The 24,402-nt window shown below is 42.6% G+C and overlaps 1 protein-coding gene across 1 annotated transcript in view; it reads right to left on the reverse strand.

Annotated features, from left to right (window-relative positions):
• Positions 1-3,283: 3,283 nt before the first annotated feature.
• The window catches only part of AGBL1 (AGBL carboxypeptidase 1), a 278,153-nt gene continuing 257,034 nt past the window's right edge, over positions 3,284-24,402 (reverse strand). Inside the window, exon 23 of the mRNA XM_075506626.1 lies at positions 3,284-3,701. Within this exon, the coding sequence (XP_075362741.1) occupies positions 3,395-3,701 (307 nt within the window). The 3' untranslated portion in view covers positions 3,284-3,394. The remainder of the gene's footprint in view (positions 3,702-24,402) is intronic.

The raw sequence follows: 24,402 nt of genomic DNA on the forward strand, positions 1-24,402 counted from the left end.
GGGGCTTCGCCTGGTCATTGCCTTCTGCAGCATCCTCACCACTTGCTGACAAGTTGTTTGGCACAAACATGAGAAGCTGCCAGGGAGAAGACTTGGCCAGGCTTTTCATATTGCACAGCAGCATTTATGCAGGTGTGGTTGATGTGCACGGACACTGATCCCAGCTCGGCTGCTGCACTTGGATCCCAGACACTGAATACACGCTGAGGGCCTTAGCCATCCCTCTAACCTCCTGCAGCTCCTAGCACAAGGATCTATGAAACAGTGGTACTGCTCATATACATTTGGCTCCAACGATGTATGGAAGCTACAGCTCCACTTTTATTATATTAGGACAGCTCTTCTGCAGTCTATTGATTCAATGAATCACAACTAGGGCAGAGTTTTCCCACTGAACTGAATTCTCCTTAGCTTAGGAAATTCAGATGAAACAGCTAGAAGGCTTAGACTGGCCTACAGTATTTATAGCCAAAATATTGGTGTCATTAAGAAAAATGCTGATTTAAGAAGATTTCTCTTTTCCTTTGCAATAAGGTGTACCATTGGCAAGCCTTGGTAAGCATCGTTCCGTTATTGTTGTGGCAGGGCGTTGGTACAGAATGCAGCATGGGAGAGAAAAGCAGCTCTGGATGTATACATGCACATCTGCAGACACATATATGTACAATGGTATTTTTTGCCCTGTGTCCTGGGGATGTGCTGAATGCTGAAGATCTTACAGCATGGCCTATGTATGCTGCAGGCCTGACCTAGCACAGTTTTTTGTCCTGCATGCGAATGTTGGATTTTGACTTAACTATGCATATATATCATTTTTTATTAATAAGCTTTGAAGCAATGTTATACAAACTATTATAATGGGAACACCTGTTTTACCTCTTTTGTGTCCATTCCTGTGAGCCAACCTTTTATGAAAATTCAGTATTGTGTGCAACAAGCTGCACGCTAACGCAAGTAGAACAGGACATCTGTACAGGGAACACACACCATACCTGATGAATTAGTTTGGTCTAAGCAGCTCAGCTTCTAAGAACCCAAGCTGCCTGTCTTTTGAGCAGCATCATAAAGAGCGAGCTAGAGACACAGATAACTCTTATATGCTGGTGAAGACTTTAAAACACCTGGATACTGAAAAACCAGCAGGACAGGAAGAAGCTATTTCTCCAAAGAGCAAGCTCCTGCTGGAAAATATGTCCAGGCACTCTGGGGAAAGGTGTTCAAGAAATGCATCAGGGAAAACCTTATTCGGCACCAGGAATTCTCTCCACAAACAGCATAAAGATGAGAGGATGACACGGTGCTTTTAGTCATGCATCAATATTAATAATAATAATCACTACTAATGGAGGCCTTATAGGCTGCGATGCTATAACACACTATACATTCATCCTTCTCCTTGAGCCTCATAAAGTAGTGCCAGAGTTGGGAGCCTCTTGCATCGTGCAGTTAGTTCCATTTGGGTTCAGGGCAATTCCCCATTTGCAGCAGCAGAGTCCAAGACACATGAGAAGTTCAGGCAATATGAGGTGTGAGATGTGGTGATGTGGGCTTCACACTTTAGGGATGTCAGGCACATGCGTGGGTTCTCAGTCTGTGTTGGATTCTCAGGAATCAGGATCTGTGTTTGCAGGCAACTTTAGAAGAAATCTAATTTTTTTCCATTTGGGGATCAAAGGAGAAGCTGTTCTGACCGCATTATGGGAGTCACTGCTAGAACATGTCCTATATATAACCTGCCAGTAATGTCTTCTATTATATTACTGTGTGGCACATTGGGGTCCTGTTCCATGAACTAGGTTTCCTCAGTGGTATCATAATAAAACTAACAAAGAATAATCAGTCACAGGGCTGATGCTTGGGCTAAATTCAATCTTGGATATTGTCACCATCGCTAATCTATTGACAGAATATTGGGGGACCCCTGGCTACCTCAAGAGAACATGTTTTTCTCCTTAAAATGCCCCAAATCCCTCTCCCTCCCAATAGCTTTAAATAGGAGCTCTAGTTCCCCAGGATGAACTGTTGTACCTGTACTCTCTTAGCTAGAAGGATGTCTCACAGAGAAAATATAATTTCACAGCATCTGTGAAACAAATTCTACACTTGGGCCCATCAGTTCAAGCACGAAGTGACTCAACTGAGATTACACTGGACTACTTCATTCCAGTGCAGCAAAGAGGTGAACTTAGCCCAGGTTTCCAGGGGACCGCTCTGTACAGTCACTGGTGCCTTCCTTACTATGGCACATTGGATTTCCCACACTGTTGCTGAGATACGACCAGCTCAGAAGCATACACAGCCTGACCCAACCTGTTGAGAACAGTGTAAAAATTCTGATCAGACAGAAATCAGATGCATGCTTGTCCTGGTTTCGGCTGGGATAGAGTTAATTTTCTTCCTAGCAGCTGGTATAGTGCTGTGGTTTGGATTTTAGTATGAGAATAATATTGATAACACGCTGATGTTTTGGTTGTTGCTAAGTGATGTTTACACTGGTCAAGGACTTCACAGCTTCCCATGCTCTGCTGGGCGCACAAGAAGCTGGGAGGGGGCACAGCCAGGATAGTTGATCTAAACTGACCAAAGGGCTATTCCATACCATATGACGTCATGCTCAGTATAGAAACTGGGGGGAGTTGGCTGGGGGTAGTGGTCACTGCTCAGGGACTGGCAGGGCGTCGGTCAGTGGGTGGTGACCAGTTGTATCACTTCCCCCCCCCCCCGCATTTTGTTCCTCTCTCACTCTCTTGTTGTTTTCCTTCTCATTACAATTTATTATTATTATTATTATTATTATTATTTTGTTCCAATTATTAAACTGTTCTTATCTCAACCCATGACTTTTCTTACTTTTGCTCTTCCAATTCCTCTCCCCCATCCCACTGTGCGGGGGGGAGGGTGCATGAGTGGCCCTGTGGTACTTAATTGCTGACTGGCAATTTCTCTATAGCTCGAGAGAAATGAATGGCAATGAAGAGCTCTGGCCAAAGGCATCAGTAACTGTCACTCTTCCAGGCAAAGGCTGCTTCCCATAATAAGAGCCTAAAGTAGGAAAAGGAGAATCACCTCTGGTTCCTTAGTCTCAGAAGACCATTCCTCAGGTCAATCTGTATGAAACCACATACTAGAGGGCAGCTGTGAAACTGAGGGTTATGTTCAGGAATGGATGATGTTCTCACATGGTACCATCTGGGCCAGCGGCCCCTCGCTCTGCCTGGCGTACAAAGCATAAGGAGTCATTCTCAATATATGTATGTATACAGATTACACAAACATACAGTCAACTTTCTATTCAGAACTAGAGCAACACATCTGGGAAGGATGCGAAAGCTGGCAAACAGGCAAGCATGAGCAGTAACCCATTTGCTTACTGCTCTGCAAGTCAAAGCCTTGTTCACGCAGGGCTGCTCTCGAACCCACTGCACCCCCCAAGTGCTGTTGAACACAGAGGGAGAGCCGTACTGTTGGATGCTGGTTGGCCGGAAATGTAGACCCCCCTGAGAGCTTTGGAGCTGCATGTCTGTCCCGTGTTCAATCCCTCATCTTCTGTCTCTCCTTCAACCCATGAAAGGCACTCCTGGATCTCTTGGTCTAGCTCTGAGAAGTCCTCTTCACCATCAGAGCAACTGTCAGCATTATAATCAATTTCTTCCACGCAAGGAGGTTCATCATCAGTCTCCAGGCTGCTGTTGCTGCAGCTTCTGCAGAAAAATCAGAAGAGAGACTGGTCGTCATCAAAGAAGGGTGTGTTCTCTTAGGCAAGTAACAGAGAAATGTGTTTCCTGGGTTCAATCCTGGCTCTGCTAATAAGGCATGAGGTGGCACTAAGCAAGATCCTGTATGTCTTTGTGTCTGTTTCACCATCTGTAAAATGAAGAGTGATACTTCCCTACCTCACAGGAGAAATTATTATTGTTATCACTATTGTTGCTATTGCTTATACAGAAACTGAGTGCTTTATATACAGACAACACCATTCTTGCCTTGAGGCACTTACAAGGTTATAGAAGCTGAAATATAGTAGAGGAGGAGGTATTCAGTTTCCAGAAGGTTGCTGGTTTAATCATCATCCACCTCACTGTAGTTCCACATGTAGCGTAAGACCTAATTAATCCAGGTGGTTGAAGTGCTTTGGCATCTTTTCCTCCTGTTCTGTGCAAGCTCTGAGCACTGCTAACAAGAGACAGCGCAAACAAAATACGGAGGTTCTTGGGTCTTTGAGCACGCTGGCTCCAAGGAGGGCAGAAATACCAGGAGTGCTTGTGTTTTGGAAGGAGCATGAAAAGGCTTTGACAGCATGACTTTTCCCAAGGAAGGGCCAAATTCAGAGGCAAGTCTAAGTGGCTGAGGAGAGACTCTAAGCAAATGTCACATCTATGTCGTCTGGCTCTCAGAAGGGTAGGTTACACCACCTTAGCCTCCTGCCATTTACTTCCAGGAATGGTCATAGGCTTTCTTTACATGTCCACTTTCAATACATGTTGTATTAGGTTAGCCTCATGCAATACTTATGGCAGAGTTGTAACCACTAGACTAGATGGCTCTGGGGGACAGGGTTTTTCTCCTACCTAGCTGCCTAGTTCCCATTTGGCCCTTAGCCCAGGAGGGCAGCTGGGTAATTTTTTGAGACCAGAAAGAAGCTTGTGGTTTCAATGCTGCCTGGGTCAGAGTCTGGATGAATCAGGGGGACAGATACTGTGTTTTTCACCTCCAGGTCAATGTTTTCAATCAGACTCAAAGCAGGGGAATGTATTGCTTTGGGGGACTGGGAAAGGAATAATAATCTTCTGCCACTGGGCCAGAGTTTCTAATTTGTCCCAAGTTGGGAAGAATGAATGGCTTGGCAGATGGAGCATACACAGCTTTAATGTGTGGTCTGCTCATTTACATGTCAGTACCCAGAATAATCTTCCAGCTCTCAGCTGTTTCACAGCAGTGCCAGCATCTGAGGTTTCAGAACATACCAAAGGTATAAAGTATTGCTTTTGGATGTATTGATCCCTTCTCTCTTCTGCACTCCAAAAAAGGCGTAAGATTTTCCTAGCTTTGAGACTCCAGATCTTAACTGTATACAGACTACTCTGCAAGCCGAAACAAGCAGTGTCAACCCACTTCTCCTTCTCTGGCTGATCTCTGGCTTAGTTTACTTCAAAGGCTGGGTATAAAGGATTCTCTGAAAGCTAAATAGAGCTGTACAGCTTAAAAAATAAATAAAAGAATAATTATGCACTTTTACAGTTTCTGGCTCCACTTCAGTCTGCTCAGAAATCTGGGTCAGGAAGAACTCATACTGAAATTGAGTATATGACATGAAACAAAATAAACAAACCAGGACAATCCTCCCAGCACAAACAACAGCAAGCAGTGGTCTCTACTGAGTCTGACCAGTGGGTTTGATTTCTTCTTTTTTTTTTTTTTTTTTTTTTTTTCATATGCAGGCATGGCATGAATTACCATGATACCAAGTACCTATGATAATGTTCAAAGCTGACTAAACTCAGGGGAACTAGATTTTTCATTTACAAGCTCTGCTCTTGTGGCTTTGTGATCAAAAAGAACCAAAGCGTATCTACTTTCAATATTGCACTTGTATGTTTGGGAGGAGCTGCTAATGCCGTTGGGACAGAGCATAGCTGCCACCCAAATCACTGATATTTTACAGATGGCACAATTCAGTTTGCAACCTAGGAACTGAAGGTCAAATATTTGCATTAACAGGATAACAATTTAAAAAAAAAAAAAAAATCCCTATTATTACTTAAAGCTGGGAAACCAAATAACAGAGGATCTTCTGAATTTTTTGATAACTTAAATGTTTTTAGGACTGGATTTCTGACAAAAAGGGGAAAATGACTTCTAGCACAAAAGCACTTTACTATGGAAGGGAAATCTGGAAGACAACAATCAGAGAATGAAAAAGAAAAACACAAACCTGCCATTTCCTTACATTGAAGACTGAAGGGACAGTCTTTATGAAGCAAGTATTTATGCATAAAACCTTTATAATTGACTTTAAAAGCTCTCCCTTCCAAGACGGTTGCTGTCATGTTACCTATGTACATATTACACAAAACACCAAGACCATGACAAATCAATACTTAGGCAGATATATTGCAGGGAGAGGTTTCACACCAGTGAGGATGTGCCTAGACCAAGTTTAGAGGTCAGGAAAGAAGACTTTCTTCCTAGTTTGTTCTGCCCTTTGCTCCTTTGCTGTGACAGTGAATGAGCAAGCCAGTTAGCACTGACTTGAGTAGTGGTTTCTCCAATATGGACTGATACCCACTGGATCAATGCCACGACCACAAATCACATAATGAGCCACCAAACAGTGAATAGATGGTACCAACTTCGTCTTGCTGCCAATGCAGACTGTAATCACACTGGTGACTTAAAAGTTGAAAGGCTCTTTATTACACTACCAAACTCAACAAACCAGCTACGTCTCTCTGCTATGTGGAATCTTCCATCCCAATAATTCACTTTCTGCTGTGGGAAGATGTAAAACACATAACAAAGCAATACAAATGGGCTAGTTCAAACCAGCAGGTTAGAGGTTCATCTGAAATAGGAGAGGTAGCAGCATGTGGCACACTGGGGAGCCAGCTAGAGTCCCACTAACGAAGCTCCCAAAGTCATTACATGCTGCTTCTCCACATCAAAGACCAGCTCCTTTACGAGAGAACGCAAATGGTGAAACATGGTAATGAGCAGAAATGCCAACATCTAGACTATTGCATACCATTGCAGAATGTGTGCCTGCCTTTCTTTTCCAACACAGACTTGTGGGGTTTTTTGTTAGGGGCAGGTACTTGGTATTTTTGTTTGTTTATTTTTTTAATCTGGTTTTTAAAAGCGGAAAAAGAATTCCCCCCCCCCAAAAAAAACAAAGAGAAAAACCCCAGGGGACATGAAAGAGTCCCTCATATCAAAGAATAATGATATTGTCTTACAGACAGTAAACAATGAGGAAAACCAATGACATTATATTAGAGAACTCCAAGGCAAATATAGTCTATGAATACCACTGAGTGTGAACACAGTACAGAAGAGGGGGAGGGAAGGCTGGTAATATATCTACAGCCAACAGTCCCCCAGCTATCACAATAAAACACGTACGCATGTTGGTTGATCTACTAATTCAAAACCTACAGCCTCGTAGCCCTCATCTATTCCAGCCGATGGGAGCCACAACAGCAATTTGCAACTTTATGATGTGATAAATAGAATTTCTTTGTTTTGATTTTTAATTTGCATATTTATTGAGATATGACTTGATCTTAATTAGTTCTTTTGTATGTGGGTGTGTTTGTTTGTTTGCTTGGTTTTGGAAAGCAAGCAAGCTTTGGTACCCTGTAGAATGATTCTGGTTTTTTGCTGGCTTAACATCAGGAGAAGGAGAAGGGAGCCAAGTCCCTCCTTACATGTCAGCATAACTGGAGCTTTCTGGTATGACTGAAAAACACTTCTTTCAGGTGCTTCCTGCAAACCCCTCAATTCTAAGTCAGCCTACCTGTTAGATCACAGCTGCACAGAAACCTTGCAAGTCAGCTGTCCTGCTGAACTGCACATAAGACAAGACAGTCTATAGTTGTGGTTGATAAACTACAGCTACATGCTGATCATGGGGATGACTGATGATCTCTCTTCCACACATAATTCTCCTTCACTTGTGTATACACTTCCAGGGCATGGAGAAAAACTGGAGATGTCCTAAGTAATTTCTTGGGATTTTTCACTCGTATTTTGCTTGTGTGGCAGGTCACTCACTCTCTATGTTCTACTGACTGGCTCAAAATAGAATGTGTTTTATTTTTTCTGCTGGAAAGAGCCGGCACTGACAACTGTCCCTCTTAGGGAATCTGTGACTATTGTTCAGGGTTGTTGCTTGACCTTCACTTGACAGGCCTCGCATTGCAGTGCGTTAGAGAAGGAAATGGAGCATTTACTTTTTTTTCCATGTTGACCCTCTCACTCTTGTGAAATTTGCTGCAGTCTTGCCAGAGCAAAGCTAGGAAGTGAGTGGTTAAATGCTTCACACAAAAAGGAGGAAAAAGCTAAGTCTGGGGACCACCGCTCATCATAGACATATCAGTGATGCCCTGTGAAGAATTTATGAACCAACAAGCAAACATGTCTTCATCTTCTCTCTGCAGTGAAAAATAACATCCCAGTAGCTACATAATCACCCTGTCTGTAACCCTATTTTCTCCTTTCCCTAAACCTTCTGTCCATCATCATATATCCCAATCCTTTGGAAGCTGCCCAATGCAGGGATATGGCTGCGTATAAGGAGCCAAGCACGTCTCTGATACAGTTCATAGACTAAATAAGGCAGGAAATGGCTTTCTTGAAATTTTTCAAGATATGAGACATTTCCCTGTGAGAAAACAGAAAAAAGATTTATGTCTGACCTAAACAGGCCAAGTTCTCAGCAATTACAGCATTCACCTGAAAGAAGGGTGCGCTTTTTCTCCACTCAAGCAGGGATTGGAAACCCCAGAAAGTTCCCTGACCACAGTTATCACGTGCACGGAAGGGCAATCTCTCTTTCTTTTCCAACAAAGTTTTACCAATTGTATGAACAGTCATACACATGCTGGTAAGTAAAGTGTCCTGCAGCTTTTTAAAGATATGCTGCCTTCTCTGCATATCTTTATCATATAAAGATATGCTCCCTTCTCTGGGATCGCCTTGCCTTTCTTTTTTTTGACATTAAAATTCCACCTACGTCACCAAATTGAAAAGGGTGTGTGGTCCTGCACAGTTTTGCTTTTGAGGAATCCATATGTTTTATTAAAAGTATTTTACAGGAACACTGCTTCTGAAGTCTTGTATTGAATTTAAAATTAATCTTAAACAGATGCATTTGCAGTTATTCTAGAGTACAATTCTGCCTTTAATAGCTTCATAAAATAGTAATTTAGGACATAAATGAAACTACTATGATGCTTTTAGGTAATTACACCTGTAAGAAATACACTACAGCAACAAGATGCCAATGAAGAAGGGCTTTAGTCTGCTTTTGGTGTCTTGATTCACTTGCTACAAGGTGTGGTGCACACCTTGTAATGACTTTCCAATTTGATCTCTGCAATTCAGGAGCTCCCCAGACAGCAGCCTGGTTTCCCCTCCTGCCTGACAAAAGCCAGACAAGGCTCTAGTTAGTCTCTGACCTTGCTAAGGGAGGGAATCAGCTATGCACTGATGTAAGATGGCTCCAGCTTGAAGAACTATTGCATTCACCTCCTTTGTTGCTACACAGTAAACAATAATATGAACTTTGTAGGGTCCCATAAGATTTCCCTTTCCAAAGGCTCTTTGCCAAGGACTTTTACATCTTACAACATCTCCTGAGAAAATGTGTGCTAAGCCCTAGGCATTGCCAGGTGCCCTGGCTTTCAGCCCACTGTGGCCCATCCTTTCACGAACAATATGAACATAATTAAACACTGCTTTGAATTCTGTTTGCTATGGCTAAGAGATGTTTGGTCTCCTTTTGACTGTAGGTTGTTGTTTTTTTTCTTCTTCCTGCTGCAAATAGCCAAGAGAAAGGTGTAATTCATTGCTAAGACTCGTACTAATTAGTTTTTCAGGAGTTCCCAGGGTAATTGTAGGCTGTAATATTTATAATTGATTTGCCCAGATTAAAAATGGATGTCTGGTGCACCAGTTAGATAAGTAAGCAACAAATGGGGCTTTATCATTTAGAGAGAAGGGAAGACAACTTGTAAATAAAGGGAGAGCATGAAGAGCAAGAAACAGGCTGACTCCTGGCCAATACTGTCCCCTAATGTTCATTCAGGCTTGCAGCAATTTAGCCCTGGACAGCATTTTACTTGCATCTAGCAGAAGCTCTCTTAGTCTTCCCAGGAATGACTGTTTCCATTCTCCTTATTGGTGAGAAGATGGCTGATGACTGCTGTAAGAGCAGAGGAGGTGTTGAGTACACACCTCTCATTTCACATGGTTAGGAAATTGAAAAGCCTTGTACGACTATGAAGAACTGCATTTAATTGAATTACATCACGTCATTGGTACAGCTTTGATCCTTCTGTGAAAGACGAGTTTGTACAGAGGACAAGCAGGCATCTTTCTCCCATTTGAAGGGTACTAGCTTGACATTACATGACATTCCTGGATTCCAGTTATCTCAGTTCAAATCCAGGCATGTTTCTAATGCTAAGCAATAAAATTCACATGGGCTGGTCTTTAGACTTGCAGGATGGAAAAGCTGGTGAGAAGCCAAAGGCTGTGAATTCGGTCTTATGAACAATCATTAATTTCTTACTAATGGATAAGCAATCTATATATCAGTACAGCACTAACATTGCATCTTTAGCATCCTTATAGCTGTAGGCTTGTAAGCATTAATAAAAGCCACTGACTTGAACAGATACAAGTCAGCCACGAAATGGAGCTATGACAGTTGGTCCAGACCCCAGATAAACACAGGAAATAAAAGATGGGTGACATAAAATAGATGGCATAATATCCATCTACCAGGCAGCACTGTCAGTGGCTTGGATTTCACTCTGAGTTTGCAAAACAAAAGAAATGCTTCCAAACCAGGTAACGTTTTGGCTTTCTACAGCTTAAGCTTCCTGAGAAATATGAGCAGTCAAGTTCCCCTGTATGGGAAGGTATTTACTAAGACTACCGGAACTCATTAGGACACTGAATAATGTAAGAGTTGCTGAAAAGATGATTTTGAAAGTGTTTGGGAGCTTTTCTCACAGTGTCTCTACTTCAAGCAATTTCTTCTGAAAATGATCATCATGTTATTGATGATACTTAGCAGTCCAGCCACAGTAATACAGGAAGATTATTGGAATCTTTGTAATTGCTTTTGGGTGCTTCCAGTAATTGAGACATTGGCACTGTAGGGGGGAAAGAAATGTGGAAAGATTTTGGCTTAGATGCTGAAAATTTGTACTGCTCAGGATAAATAATGTCAAGGCATGCAGATTCTCCTGGGTTCTTGTTCCCCCTTGGTGCTGTTTCATATAATTCCACTGACTTCATCCAAGTTTTGTAATTGGTTCTATATATTTAATTTCAAAAGTCCAAGTTCCATATGTTTATATCCCTTAGTTCTCTCTGAGCAACTTAAAGGATTTGGGGATTTTGAAAGCAAAATGTTTTAAGATGGCTAAGATATGTCTAGACTGTGTTTTAGTTACATATCTGGTTTATGTACAGGGTATTTTTTAGGTCAGACAACCATGCATGCAAATATTTGCTTGCACACCAGATGACAGATAGATATCTAACTACCTGACTTAACTAACAACTGCTGTAAATGACTAAATATCAACTGTTATACCCCTTGGAGGAGAAGGCAACCTCTTGGTTGCTAGTTTTTCTTCTTGAAAATCTATTTTTAGCTGATAACCACTCTGAGGTTTCAGAGAATCTATCTATGATAGATGTGTACATGCGTGTATATATGTAAATACGTATATACAAGAACACAAAGTAGATCACCATCCCTTATCTGTCTTTCGTTATAGATAGATAAATAATAGATACACATATATGTATATACGCATACACTCAGACACCCACACACCTACTCATCCCCACAACTACGTGGTTTACTCTGTATTCAGAGCACAATTTTCATTACAAAACATAGGAGGTCTTGGGAGATACTCCTATAGCTAGCTGAGAGATAACAATAGACGATCACTGAACCTTGATGCTATTGCATTCAACTGGAAGCAACCTCAGGGAAAGAGCGGGCTACTGACCAGGGCAAACCAGTTCTTTGACTCTAGTCTTCAGGTGAGTGTTGACAAAGCAGCAGGTCACCTGAAGGGGGACTTAGACCATCTGGGTAGGACTTGAGATATATTAGGACAGTCAGCAGGCAGGCAGAAATGGTTGTCTAAAACATAAAGTGTTATCATCAGCTATTTGAGAGCTTAAACTAGAAGCTAAAAGCAAGACTCTGTGGCAAAAGTTAAGAACTTGGATTCTTGGTAGGGAAATATAGACGCATTCCTATTCCACATGAACCTGACTCATTCTTGTACCTTTTAAGTAAGGAATGACTGTTTTAGAAACCCTTCTGCATAGCTCTTTTTTCTTTCACAGTCACGTGTCTTCACATGGTTAAACAATGACCGGGACTAACAGTATTGAGCTCCGGTAAAAAGAATTATTCTGGTTCTGGAGTGTCCAGAGAGGGGAGAGGGTATGGAACCACGTAGGGGTTCAACAGCTGGTTTACCACTAGATTCTGCTTTTAAGGAAAGCCTTCAGGCAAATCTCAGCTTAAGGGTCACAGAAAACAGTTTCTGGAGCATGCTGAAACAATTTAATTTAAGGCCAACATGATGGCAAAGCACTGAAGCCTAAGAGGTTCCAGCTGATAGACATCAGTCAACATGGCCACCTCTCAAAGTAACTTCATCTCTACAAGGTCCTATGTTATCACAGGTTTCTTGAAATGAATCAAACACAAATCTGCAAAATCAAAATCCCCCTAAAAGTTATGCATCTCATTCCAGGGATGTTCATCATAACTGATCAGAGAAACTTCCTGTAGTGTAAAAAGTTCTGAGACTAATACATAACTTCTGTTCTCTCATCCTTTCCTGCACATAAGTGTGTTTAGTCAATACCATAATTGGGGGGGGAGGGAGGGAGAGAGAGAGAGAGAGAGAGACTGTGTGTGCGTGTACCCATAAGAATAAAAGGCAGAGAAGGTAAGGTCAAAGAAATCTATCTTGCCTTTAAAGCAAATTAAAGTGAGGTTTATAGCAGAAACATCTGATGAAGTATGTGTGATCATAGATAACCGATAACAGAGCCAGGTTAAAACTTCAGCCTCTGCCCTCATCCTAAATCTTTTCTCAGACATAATGAGATTCAGATAAAACAAATCTGAACACTCGTGTTCAATATATTTCAAAACATTCTGATCAATTATGGTTTTAACACCATATGGAACCAAATCCAAAACCTTGCTTAACCTCACTCATTACACAGCTGATTTGCATATGCTTTGGACTCCATTAAGGACAACAAAAAATGTCAGCTACAGCATATAAGTGGCAACTCTTGCTAATTCCTTGATCTTGCCAAAGCTCTGCCAGATGTTTCATGAAGAATAGCAAATATTTCATTATGCTCTCCCTGCCTCCTAAAATTTGTCTGTCAGGAATTGCAAGGATGAATTTTACTGGTTTAACACACAAGAAAAACAGTAGGCACGGAGGGCTGGCACAACCATGAGGTACCACCTTCATTCTGCTTCAGAATTCAAACAGGGTTTAAAGGGATGCTTCATGCCAGAAGGCCCTACCAGCCAGGAACATACGACTCCCAGTAAACAGAGGACAGAGAAAAAACAACAGCCGTTTGCTCTGATCTAAGAAGATAGCATCGCCTTACAAAAAGAACATAGTAAAGCACATATAAAAGTTGCCATTGCTGTTTGTTGTACAGTATACCTCCTAATACTTTTCTGTGTTCCTGTTGTAGGTATTTAATAATGTTTCACCTGTATAAAAGTGAGATGCTGTTTTCAAATTAATCCGTTTGTAGCTTGTAGCATCTATCAATTCCCAGCAGGGAACAATTTTTAAAATCGCTGTTAACATGAATATTTCCTGAATATTTTATAAAAATCAATTTTCAAATGCCTGCCAAAATGTCCTATGTGTTTTACATGAAAGCTGCAATTACATTTTCTTACTTTTTCTGTATGTGAATATGTGTGTGTATATTTATATATGTATAGATAAATTCCCCCTTGTGCTGGTTTTGGCTGGGATAGAGTAAATTTTCTTCACAGTAGCTAGGATGGGGCTATGGTTTGGATTTGTGCTGGAAACCACATTGATAGCACAGGGATGCTTTCGTTCCTGCTGAGCAGTGCTTACACACAGTCAAGGCCTTTTCTGCTCCTCACCCCACCCCACCCGCGAGTGGGCTGGGGGTGCACAAGGAGCTGGGAGGGGACACGGCTGGGACAGCTGACCCCAGCTGACCAAAGGGACATTCCATACCATATGACGTCATGTCCAGCATATAAAGCTGGGGAAGAAGAAGAAGGGGGGGGGACATTTGGAGTGATGGCGTTTGTCTTCCCAAGTAACCGTTACACGTGATGGAGCCCTGCTTTCCTGGAGATGGCTGAACACCTGCCTGCCCATGGGAAGCAGTGAATGAATTCCTTGTTTTGCTTTGCTTGTGTGTGTGGCTTTTGCTTTACCTATTAAACTGCTTTTATCTCAACCCATGAGTTTTCTCACTTCTACTCTTCCGATTCTCTCCCCCACCCCACTGTGGGGGGAGTGAGTGAGTGGCTGTGTGGGGCTTAGTAGCCGGCTGGGCTTAAACCATGACACCACTAAAATTCTTAAACGAATATCAACACATCACAGAAGCAAGCATATTCTGAGTGAAAGCTGAAGCAACATAAACTGACAAAAGTATTCATTTAATCAAAATAAGACATGTATTTGGATGGATGGGGCAAATTAGAGCACAGCTTGCAGAGCAGTGAAACAATCACTTCATAGAGAACCACCCTGAGCATTTAACATCACTCTGATTTACAACCAAAAATGATAAAAGGTCAGTTCTTGTGTGCAGAGTAAGTGACTGAAAAGATATGTCAGGCTGTGCATCAAGGGAAAATTGAATCATGAGGTTAAAACACTTGTGTTTGAAAGATATGGGTTCTACACTTGGTGGGCTCGCAGTCACTTTGAGCAAACTGCTTTTCTCTCTTTGCCTCAATTCCCTAATAACATGGACACAGCAGGCTCCATCACTCTACCTGGCCAGCAAGCTTATGGCAAGGTGGCAGAGCCAGGGTGTGTCTGAAGCCTTCCATCACCTGTGTAGTCTGAATGAGGGTGCAAAGCTGTTTAATTGCCTCTTCTATGTAAGTGCCTTTCTCTCTACTGAAAGCAGTAAGAAAACAGGTGCTTAATAACCTTGGTGGGTCTGGTCCAAAACCTCCTCTCAGCAAACCAAGACTTCAAGTAAAGAAAATAGCAAGTTTCCAGATCCATTAGGGAAAGAAGTAAGTGTTCATGATTCTACCAGACAGGAATGTAGAGTTTAGCTGGAGGAATGATGAGGATGTAGGACTCCTGCTGACATCAGGAGGAGAGAGAGGTGCTCAGTAATACCAAGGATTAGCTGCCAGGTCATATTTCAAAGAGAAATGTTGTAATTCTTGCAGTACTGAAAAAAAACTGAAGTCATAAAAGCGAAGGGGGGATTATTCAGATGGGAAAGAAACTGTCACGAGCTGCCAGATTTTCTGTACCCAGTCTGGCCTCTGATTTTAAGCTGTCCAGCTAGTCTGCCTAGCAGAAAAAGCCAGCCATCCAGCTCGAGGAAACAAAGGCCGAGGACTTGTGCATGCTGGTTCCGCTGGACCCGAAAACCTCATTAGTCAGGAAATCTTGTATTTCCTGGCATTCGCCTTTGTATTTATGTTTTCCTAGCTCCTCATTTTGTCTCTTTGCTTCAGGAAGCTGCTTATTGCACCAAAATAAAATGACATCTGCTCTTCTCATAGTGGATTCTGTCTTCCAGGAACTGAAACACCAGGAAAAGACCAGATCGTGAGGTGTTCTAGCTGATGAATTGTCCCCCAAGGCATTGAAAAAGCCCACAAACATGATATTTGCCAGTACAAACAGCACAAATCCAAGTGCTAGAATACACATACACGTTTTACAGAGGGGATGCATTTGGGAAGGTTATATTCACGAATGCATACAGGGTTCCTGACTGCTGTGCACTGTGATAGAACCTCTTTTCCTGTTCCTCCTTCTCCATCAAATCACAATGGCATCATTTTCTCTACAGACCTTTTTGCTGCACCAGCTTTACATAGGTACCCCTGCGATAACATTTCTAGTGTCAGTAACACACGATCCCTTAAAAACAACACTGCTGCTGCTGAAGAACCCAGACTTTTGGAATGGTGGAGGTAATAGGATGGTAGAGCAAGTGCAGCCAAGTCAGACTGCTGCTGACTTTACCCTGAGTTTGCCAGGCTTACACGGGACTTTCTCCTTTTCTGCACAGCCAACCTGCAGATAAACTGTGTCAGATTTAATGGTGCATGATACAGGCAATTCAGTAACAAGGAGAAAAAAAGCATCTCTGAGGCAAGATGGGTTATCAGCTTAGCTCAAAAAGCAGCCTATCAAGAAACACTGCCAAGGCGATTTCAGAAATCTATAATTTAGATGTTACCTTAAGCCTAAAACTTTGTTTGAAAACTTCACACTTTTCACAGGCAGACTAGCAAAGCCCAGGAGGATCAGACCAGATATCAGTCCAGATGACAAAGTAATACGCTTAGTGTATATGAAGTGCTGTACACATGAAAGGTACAGGAAGGATGGCCACATTATACAGTTTTATCCTGCAAGGAATCAAAGCTGTTATTACACAGCAGTTTTCTCAGGGCTATTACACTCCATTGCTTACCCACCAATCAGCTTACCTTTCTGGGCTTCCCAACAATATGAATCACTTTTAAATAACAATGCATTTACTTTACATACAAGCTTTGCAGCCTGAAACACCCCATACTGCTTTCTGAGAGCAAGGGAAGCAGTCTGATGATTCATCGGGAAAAGGTCTGCTGATGTGCATGGAGCTGCACCAGCACATCCCGGCTGAGCAGCTGAACTCCTGAACAGCATCATTCACCGCTAATTTTGCAGCCATTTCTGAGGCAGGGAACACCACTTTAAATCTTGCTGGTTTTAGAACAGGAAGCAAAGAATTCCGAATTCAGTGAACAGCCAGTGGAACAATTTTAAGGAATACAGGATACAAGAAATATGCCCTGTGTCAAAACTTGGCAAAGGTACAAGGCCTAGATCCTTAATTCTTAATAGAGTATTTCTTAGTTTGCTAGTGAGTAAGGATTGCTGTGCAATGACAATTGTTTGATCATAATCACAACAGCAGTAATAGCCTATGGTGCTTTTCACATCAGCCTTACACACTTAGTCCACAGACGGGCACTATGGCAAGGCAGGGCGCAAATTGCAGGCATTGCTGGAGGAGCGGTGCCTGCTCGGGTAGTTCTGGGAAAGCACGGGGCTTGGGAAACAGCAGAGCAAGGTCAGAGAGGCTGTGTACACTGATCCAGGGTATCCCTTAGGCAGCCTTTTTCAGACATGCTGCTAGGAGTAGCAACAGGTCTCAGTGAGAGATGGCACAGATCCTGCTGGTTGCCTTTCTGTAATACACATGTATTTACTGTAACTGTCTCCTATGAGTTTAGGAGAAAAAAGCCCAGAATTAAATACACTCACACAATTAGGGTCATATTAACGTAAGCTGCTGACGGTGAATTCATTAAGCAAAATGGGTAAATCATATGTCCAAAGATCTGTGATGACAGAGAAGCAAAGCCAGGCACCACAAACCAATAGCTCTAGCTTCAGAGACATGCTTCCTTCCACCTTCTCGTGCTGCTCTAGACATTTCCAATGCAAGAGAAGTCCACGGGGAGACAACCAAGGAAGAAGAAAATTTCCTGAGCTGTCTATTCCCTTGCTGCTTTCAAGGTCTGCCCCCTCAGAAGCTTGGCATACCCTTCTCCCACCCTACTCCCTATAGTCAGGAAATGCCTAACATTTTATTTCTTACAGAGGTTCTCCTGTGAGATGGATTAACCTAACACTCCTTAAACTCAGACCTATCAATTTCCTCTATTGGAGACTTTGGATTTAGATATCTTTGCTATACTAGAAAATACCCACTGATAACAAGCAATTATTATTACAAGATATATCCTTGGAGATAGAAACTGGCTGCTAGGAAAGACTGAAATGAAGGGGAGAGGGGGAAACCAAAAATACTATTCTCACTTAACCTGATAGAGTTTTAATCATTTTCCCAGCATGTCATACCCAAGAGCCCTTGGACAACTTCCTGAACAAGACTCAATTGACACCTACCATGGAAAGCACTTGATTCTCTCATGATAACATTAAGCATCATTACTGGAAATGGATGGTAGAGTTCAATGCGAATTTCAAATTTAATTTGGTGTTTGAAGCCATTAAAAATATATATAATCTCCTCTTCTCCCCACAAACTAGTATTTGGGCCCTGAAGGCAACATCCATAGCAAGCTAAAAGACAGTTTGTAGAGTTCTTTCTGTGAGACTTTACAAGTGTGCGTTAGATCAAATTATTTATAAAACTTATACCCAATATAATGCCTGTGATAGCAAGAATTGAAATGAAACAGGTTGTCATAAGGACTGTTTTAAATCATTAGTTGTAGTGGGGAGGAGGTGCTGTAGAAGAGCTGAGGTTAATGTGCTTGTCTTTCCATTGCTCTGCACCTGCATACCGGGCATGTTCAGGTCACAGAGAAAACGAACTGAGCAAACCAACTCTGGCACATGCCAGATGGACTTTGAGGTGCATCACAAACTCTCAGAGGGTTCAGAGCACAGGCCGACTCTGCTGAACAAGCAGCACTAGCAGTAGCCTGGAGGATGCCTACCAGCACCCCGAGAAGGAACTTGTCTGCTTCGAGGGCACTGTGATAACACATGCTAAGTAGAGACTGATAGCCCCCAAATGAGCATCCCTGCCATGGGGCTGAGCAGTCAACAAAAGGAGAGATCCTGCCAAAGCACAGGGTAGAAAGGTGGTTACAGAGGTGAATGAAACAGTAGCTGGTACAGAAGTCCATTCAGTGGGAATACCAAAAACCTCAGCCTAGACCACAGCAGGGAAACGGGCTCTCTTAAGGCTCAGGAGTGGTCTGAGGCGAGACAGGACAAACACAGTGAGGATGGAAAGATGTAAAGTACGAAAGTGCATTCACTCCTCAGATGCCCTGGACTCTGGCAGTCCTCAGGACTGCTGACCACAGGAACCACAACAGGATACGCCTCCCTGGAAAGGCTCTCAATTTGGGCAGCATGTGTCAGGCATAGGAGTAAGCCTGACAGCCTCAGCAGGAATAGGTGTCCATGTAGATGAGAACTCCTACCCAAAGGCAGGAGAACGGGATGTTCTGCACTGCTGGCAGCACGCTCGGTAGCAGGACTTTGGGCTGCTCGCCGAGGTCACTGCGGCAGCTGAGGAGAGCTGGGAATGGAGCTCCCTGCGGGGGCTGTGGGGTTAGCACAGCGACGCGGGACAGACGAGGCCGTGAGGTCAGGCCTGGGCCAGTACAACATAGTGGTAGAAAGGATTTTGAAATGTGTCGTCCCTTGGTAAGCATGGATACAAGATCGGAAGCTCATACCCAGATTGTGGCCTATTTCCAGTTCTGAAATCGAAACACTGTATTTTGCCATTTACTTACCCAACGTTGCTTCAGCACTTAATTGTCTACCTGCTGGCCTGGCCTTTTCTGCCATGCTGTTGCCAGGCCATCAATGATGTGTCCATCAGGGTGAAACGAGCTTTGAATCAGGTGATAAATTGCTGTTTTTGTTGCTGCTAACATCTCTTAAATGTTTTAACAGTATGATTGCACACATATCTAGTAGCTGCTTGGTTACGTTTATTTTGGATGAGGTGCTATGCAGTTTCTTAGATGCATGTGTCAAATATTCATAGATGGCAAGCTACTGAAATGTCTTTCTGTAGTATTTATTTATAGAATTTATTTGCCAACAGAATCAATCTTTATGTGCCTAGCTGCAGCATTACTTGTTGCCTTACCCATTTTTCCCAGAGTGTCTGTCTATCTAACAATATCCCTCTTCCTGCAACATCTATTCACAGTATGTCTGTCCAAGGTATCTTCTCATGTGTACTCAGAGTATCCATCTCTTTAATTTTAACTATATATCCACTCCATCTAATACTCGTCATCTATCTGAAGCACTTGCTGTATCTCTCCACACTATCTCTTTATCTAGTCAATGGTATCTGTCTCTCCGTAGTGACTCTCTATCCCTCTCTCAGTCACACACAGTACCAGCATGCAATTATGGATTTTGGACCACAACCGTAGTTTCCTTTTTTTGCCAAATGGGGCTCACAAATCACCGATTAATTTATTTGTTTTGATGGAAAGGCTAGATGTGAGAAATGAACTCTGGAAGGGTACAAGTACCTTTGGGTCAAAGACCCTTTCCCAGGCTTATTCACTTCCCTGCTGTGTGTGAACTGCTCACTGCTGCGAGGGCAGGGAGCTGCACTAAGCTGCTGTTATCTGAGAAACTAATCTTCAAATAAAGATGCTGCAGTGACTATTGCCTCCCTGTTCTCCTCCCCCTTTCCCTCTTCCATTCCCTTTTTCTACTTCTCCCATCTTTCTTCTCTTCCCTTCCCCAATGCTTTGCATCCATTCCTCTAAGTTTGTCCCTTCCCTTCTTTTGCCCACTTGGCATTCTCAGGATGACAAGTGAAAGTCCCTCCCTATTAAAAATTCACTGCCAAATAAATATTAAAGCAGGGGAAAAAAATCCATTCGTCTCTGTGTGATTTATTGCGATCTGCAACTCAAGGCCCAGCACAACAGGTTAAATAGGTTTCACAGCCTATTTACCCACTTCACAGGGGTAAGAAGGACTCAATGACCCTCAGCTCTTAAAAAGCCTATGATGGGGAGAGATGTCCTCCCCACCAAGAGCACCAGTCTCAATGGCATGGAGAGGGACATGTTCTCAGAGCCAGGCGAGGAAGGACGGTTAAAACTAAAACCTCTTCCTGCTTTTTTTCTTCCTACTTTTTTCTCATCCGGATGAATCATGACAAGAACAGTACAAAAGATGTTCAGGTCACCTGGAAGTGATCAGAGAGTCCGTTAAAATGTCAGGAGCATCTGAAAGAAAGGAGAGGAAGGGGAAAAAAAGAAAGAAAAAGAAAGCAGAGCAAACTATGACATAAAAGGAGGGAGGGAAATGCTTCCACGTCTCTGGGTTTTGGTTCCCTGAGCAAAGACCCCAGTAGTTCATAATTTTCCTTCAGGCAGGGACAGTATGGTTCAATGGCAGAATAAAATATGCATTAATTAACGAACAGTTTTACAGTTTTATGGATAGATTTAACTCCTTCCCTTGCTTAGAGCTGCTGGAAAAAAAGACTGAGACAGATGCAAAGTAAGGCAACATGAACTAACTGGTACTGACATAGAAGGAGCAAATGATATTTTCACTGAAGTCAGCAAACCTGCTAACAGCTTACAGACTTCAGAGGGGAACCAGAGTTCACCTGGAGAGAAAAGAACCCCTGGAGACCTTCTCCAGAACTGTCCAAGAGTGGGGACGAGATCCCTAAATGGAAGCAAAAATATTTGACCCCAGTGCTAGCTGTCAGCTGAGGCAGCGGTAGAAATTTGAATTGCCTGCAAGGACCAGCACTCTGGTGGACTGGGCACCGCTCCTCTGCACCAAAATGCCTGGTACACCTCAGAATTTATCCCATGTGTCTTTGTAGAGAGTTGTAAGATTTCTCTGACAAATGTTTGGAATAATATCAGTACGTAGATATGTGATGTGTATTTCACAGAGGCAAGTGGAAATACTCAAACTTGTTTCAATTCAAAGCAATGTACAGGCAATAGGAAGAGAGACTCAAGTGGCAGACCAAAAAGGAATATTTGAATCCCTGCTCTTTTAGAGACTCTAATCCCAGCCTGACCATCAGTTTGCCACGTGTTTTTGGTAAATTGCTGTGCATATTTCCCCTCCCACCACAGTCTGCCACGTCTACGTAGACTACCAGCTATGACTGGTCTATGCCTCAGTTTCTTCATGGTGAAGGATGGGAATAACTGTGCTCTCGGGCACGGCTTTCAGCCACATGATGACTAATCCTTAGGGAAAAAGGTGAGAGGAGGCAGCCCTCAGATGGGAAGGCAGAAGAGAAACCTATCCTTCCCCTTTCTTATTCTGGTTGGGACTACTTAATAGAGTTTTAAACATGCAACGTCCATGAAAGAGCCAAGCACTATGATAATTAGCATGGGGAAAGTTTTCAGGCAGGAGCAAGCCATGAACATATTAATAGGTCCACAGGAGATATCTGATGTTGGTGTTTGTCTCCTAAACAAGTAAGCTAGTGCCATGCCCAGACTCATGGCAAGGAGCATAGGAGGAAGCAGCAGTAGACGAGGGAAAATGGTGAATGATGAGAACGGGGGTCAGCTGCTCAAGAGGTTTTGCCCAAATGTCTCTCCTCACGTTCACGTAGATCATGGAGTGAAGACAAAGTATGTACTGATTGGAACAGGATGTGGAGACACTCCAAAGGTAGATCAGAAAGAACAATCCATCTCATCTGACTGGGCTATATAATTTACTCATTGTGAGCAGATGGGTTATGAGGTCTGCCATCAGTGATGAATTATATACATGATAAGTCATTCCCAGCTAATGAGGATCCATTATCATTAGCTGCTAAGGAAGAATAACGGCATGCCAAGACAGAGTGGGGGTTTCACAATTTCCAGGGAGAAAATTCTGGGCTGGTAGCCACCTGGCAATTGAATTTTCAGGCAACTGAAAACTTTCCAAGATGGATACCTTCTGCTTACTTCAAGCCTTGGCTTTTAATTTCCTTGGACAAGTTCAGGAGAGGGAATGTAAGAGGAGGTGGAGGAGGAGGAAGTGAAGGAAAATAGTAGTAATCGTATCTGATAAGACTGTGATTAAATCAAGGTCTCACTCTAATTACACTGCATTTAAATAAACTTTGTCTAGTAAGTAATTGTAATTAAACTGCAATTAAACATGTATTTATATCACCATTTCCTCCCCTGCACAGCTGTCTGTTTCCACCTCCTGTTGTTGCTGTCTACCTGCCAAAACCTCTGAATTTAGCACAAGGGACTTTACATTGCCTTGGACTTCCAGGAGGAGATATTGTGGGGCACCAGGTCTGAGACTCCCCCCATGCAATCAGCTAAAAGATGCTTCTGTTTCCAAGCTGTGTGTGAGGAGAGAGATGTAGCGGATGCTGTGATAAACTAGATCTGAGGAAAAGGTTGTGAGGGGCAGAGATATGAATGAAGGGAAGTAGGTGTCTCTTTTCCTCTCACAGGAACTTGAAAAGGTATATATTTCCCCCTTTTTAAATATCTTCACATTTGGGCTAGAAATAAAGCTATCCTTCTTGTCTTCTGTAGAGCAGCTTTGATACAAGTATATTTTCTAAAGTCCCAGATCTCTGTTTACTGCATCACGTTTGTGCTTGTGCGTTGTTGTACATGACATGGAGCAAAAGAGCTCACTTACCTACACAGTACCTACAAGGTTAGAGTTCAGAGCTGGCAATACAATTCTTGAGCTCTGTTTTCAGATTTTTAGGAGTATTCACTAACTCTAACTCTGTCTCTCAGTTTCCTTTATTTGCAGCACTGAGCTAAACAACCCTACAGGTGATCTTTAAAGTTTACTGCAGTTCTAAACAACTGGATCAGGGAAATCCGTTACGGAAAAAAAGGAGGTTCCAGTTATTTAAAATGGAAACTATGTTCCTGTTAGGAATCTGAAGGCGGTAAGGAAAGGAAAGGAATGCAGGGAGAAACAACAAAAGAAATAAACAGCTAAAGGGAGAGTGATAAAAATAAGGAGGTGAACACATATCACAGAGCAAAGGATGCCTGGGGCTAACAAAAGCAAACCAGCTTCTCTGCCCTACCTCCCTCCTCACCAGAGATGATGGAAAACATCTCCATTTGTGCCTCTGCTATCACATACCTCTAATTAAGGGACTGGAGAAATACCACCGTCACCCTCATCTGTTTGTGTTCAGTTGCTGAAAGGACACGATGCATCTCCCTGACAGCTAGTCATTACAGCTTCGTATGAGCACCCCTCCTTCGACCAGAAGTATTGAGCCCTCTGTTAAATACCTCAGACGAGACCCTTGCTACATTTCTGTTACTCAAGGGAGGTGAGCCATGAAGCTTTTATCATGGGAAATCACTGCCAGGAGGATAAAGGCATCTGATGGAGGAGAGACTGAATGCTAGACATGTTGCTTCCGAAGATACACAGCAAAGGAGAGAATCCATATGTACATGTGGGGTGCCCAGAAGTGCATAATGGGCACAATGTAATATAATAATAAAACAAATCCTTATTATCCAAAAGTAGTTAAGCAAATCTATTTGGTTACTGGCAATTTCACCATGACTGCTGTGTTACAGGCTGTATTCACTCCCTCCCTCCCTATCCTCCTTCAGACATTTCTATTTTCTCCCTGAATAACTGGTCACAGGAAGGTATTAGTGAAAAAGAACAGAACAGGCATCTTAAGCTTCATTTTCTGATGTGACAGTAGTCAACTTGATCTGGTGTGATCTGTCATGTCAAAGAATATAGATCCCAACTCTGTGACTCTCAATTTCCTTCCAAACCTTTCTTTAACCTAAAAACCTCAGTCCTACTTCCAGAAATAGGAGACAAAAGCAATACTACTAGA

Source organism: Mycteria americana, chromosome 6 (assembly GCF_035582795.1).
Source record: "Mycteria americana isolate JAX WOST 10 ecotype Jacksonville Zoo and Gardens chromosome 6, USCA_MyAme_1.0, whole genome shotgun sequence".
Lineage (NCBI taxonomy): Eukaryota > Metazoa > Chordata > Aves > Ciconiiformes > Ciconiidae > Mycteria > Mycteria americana.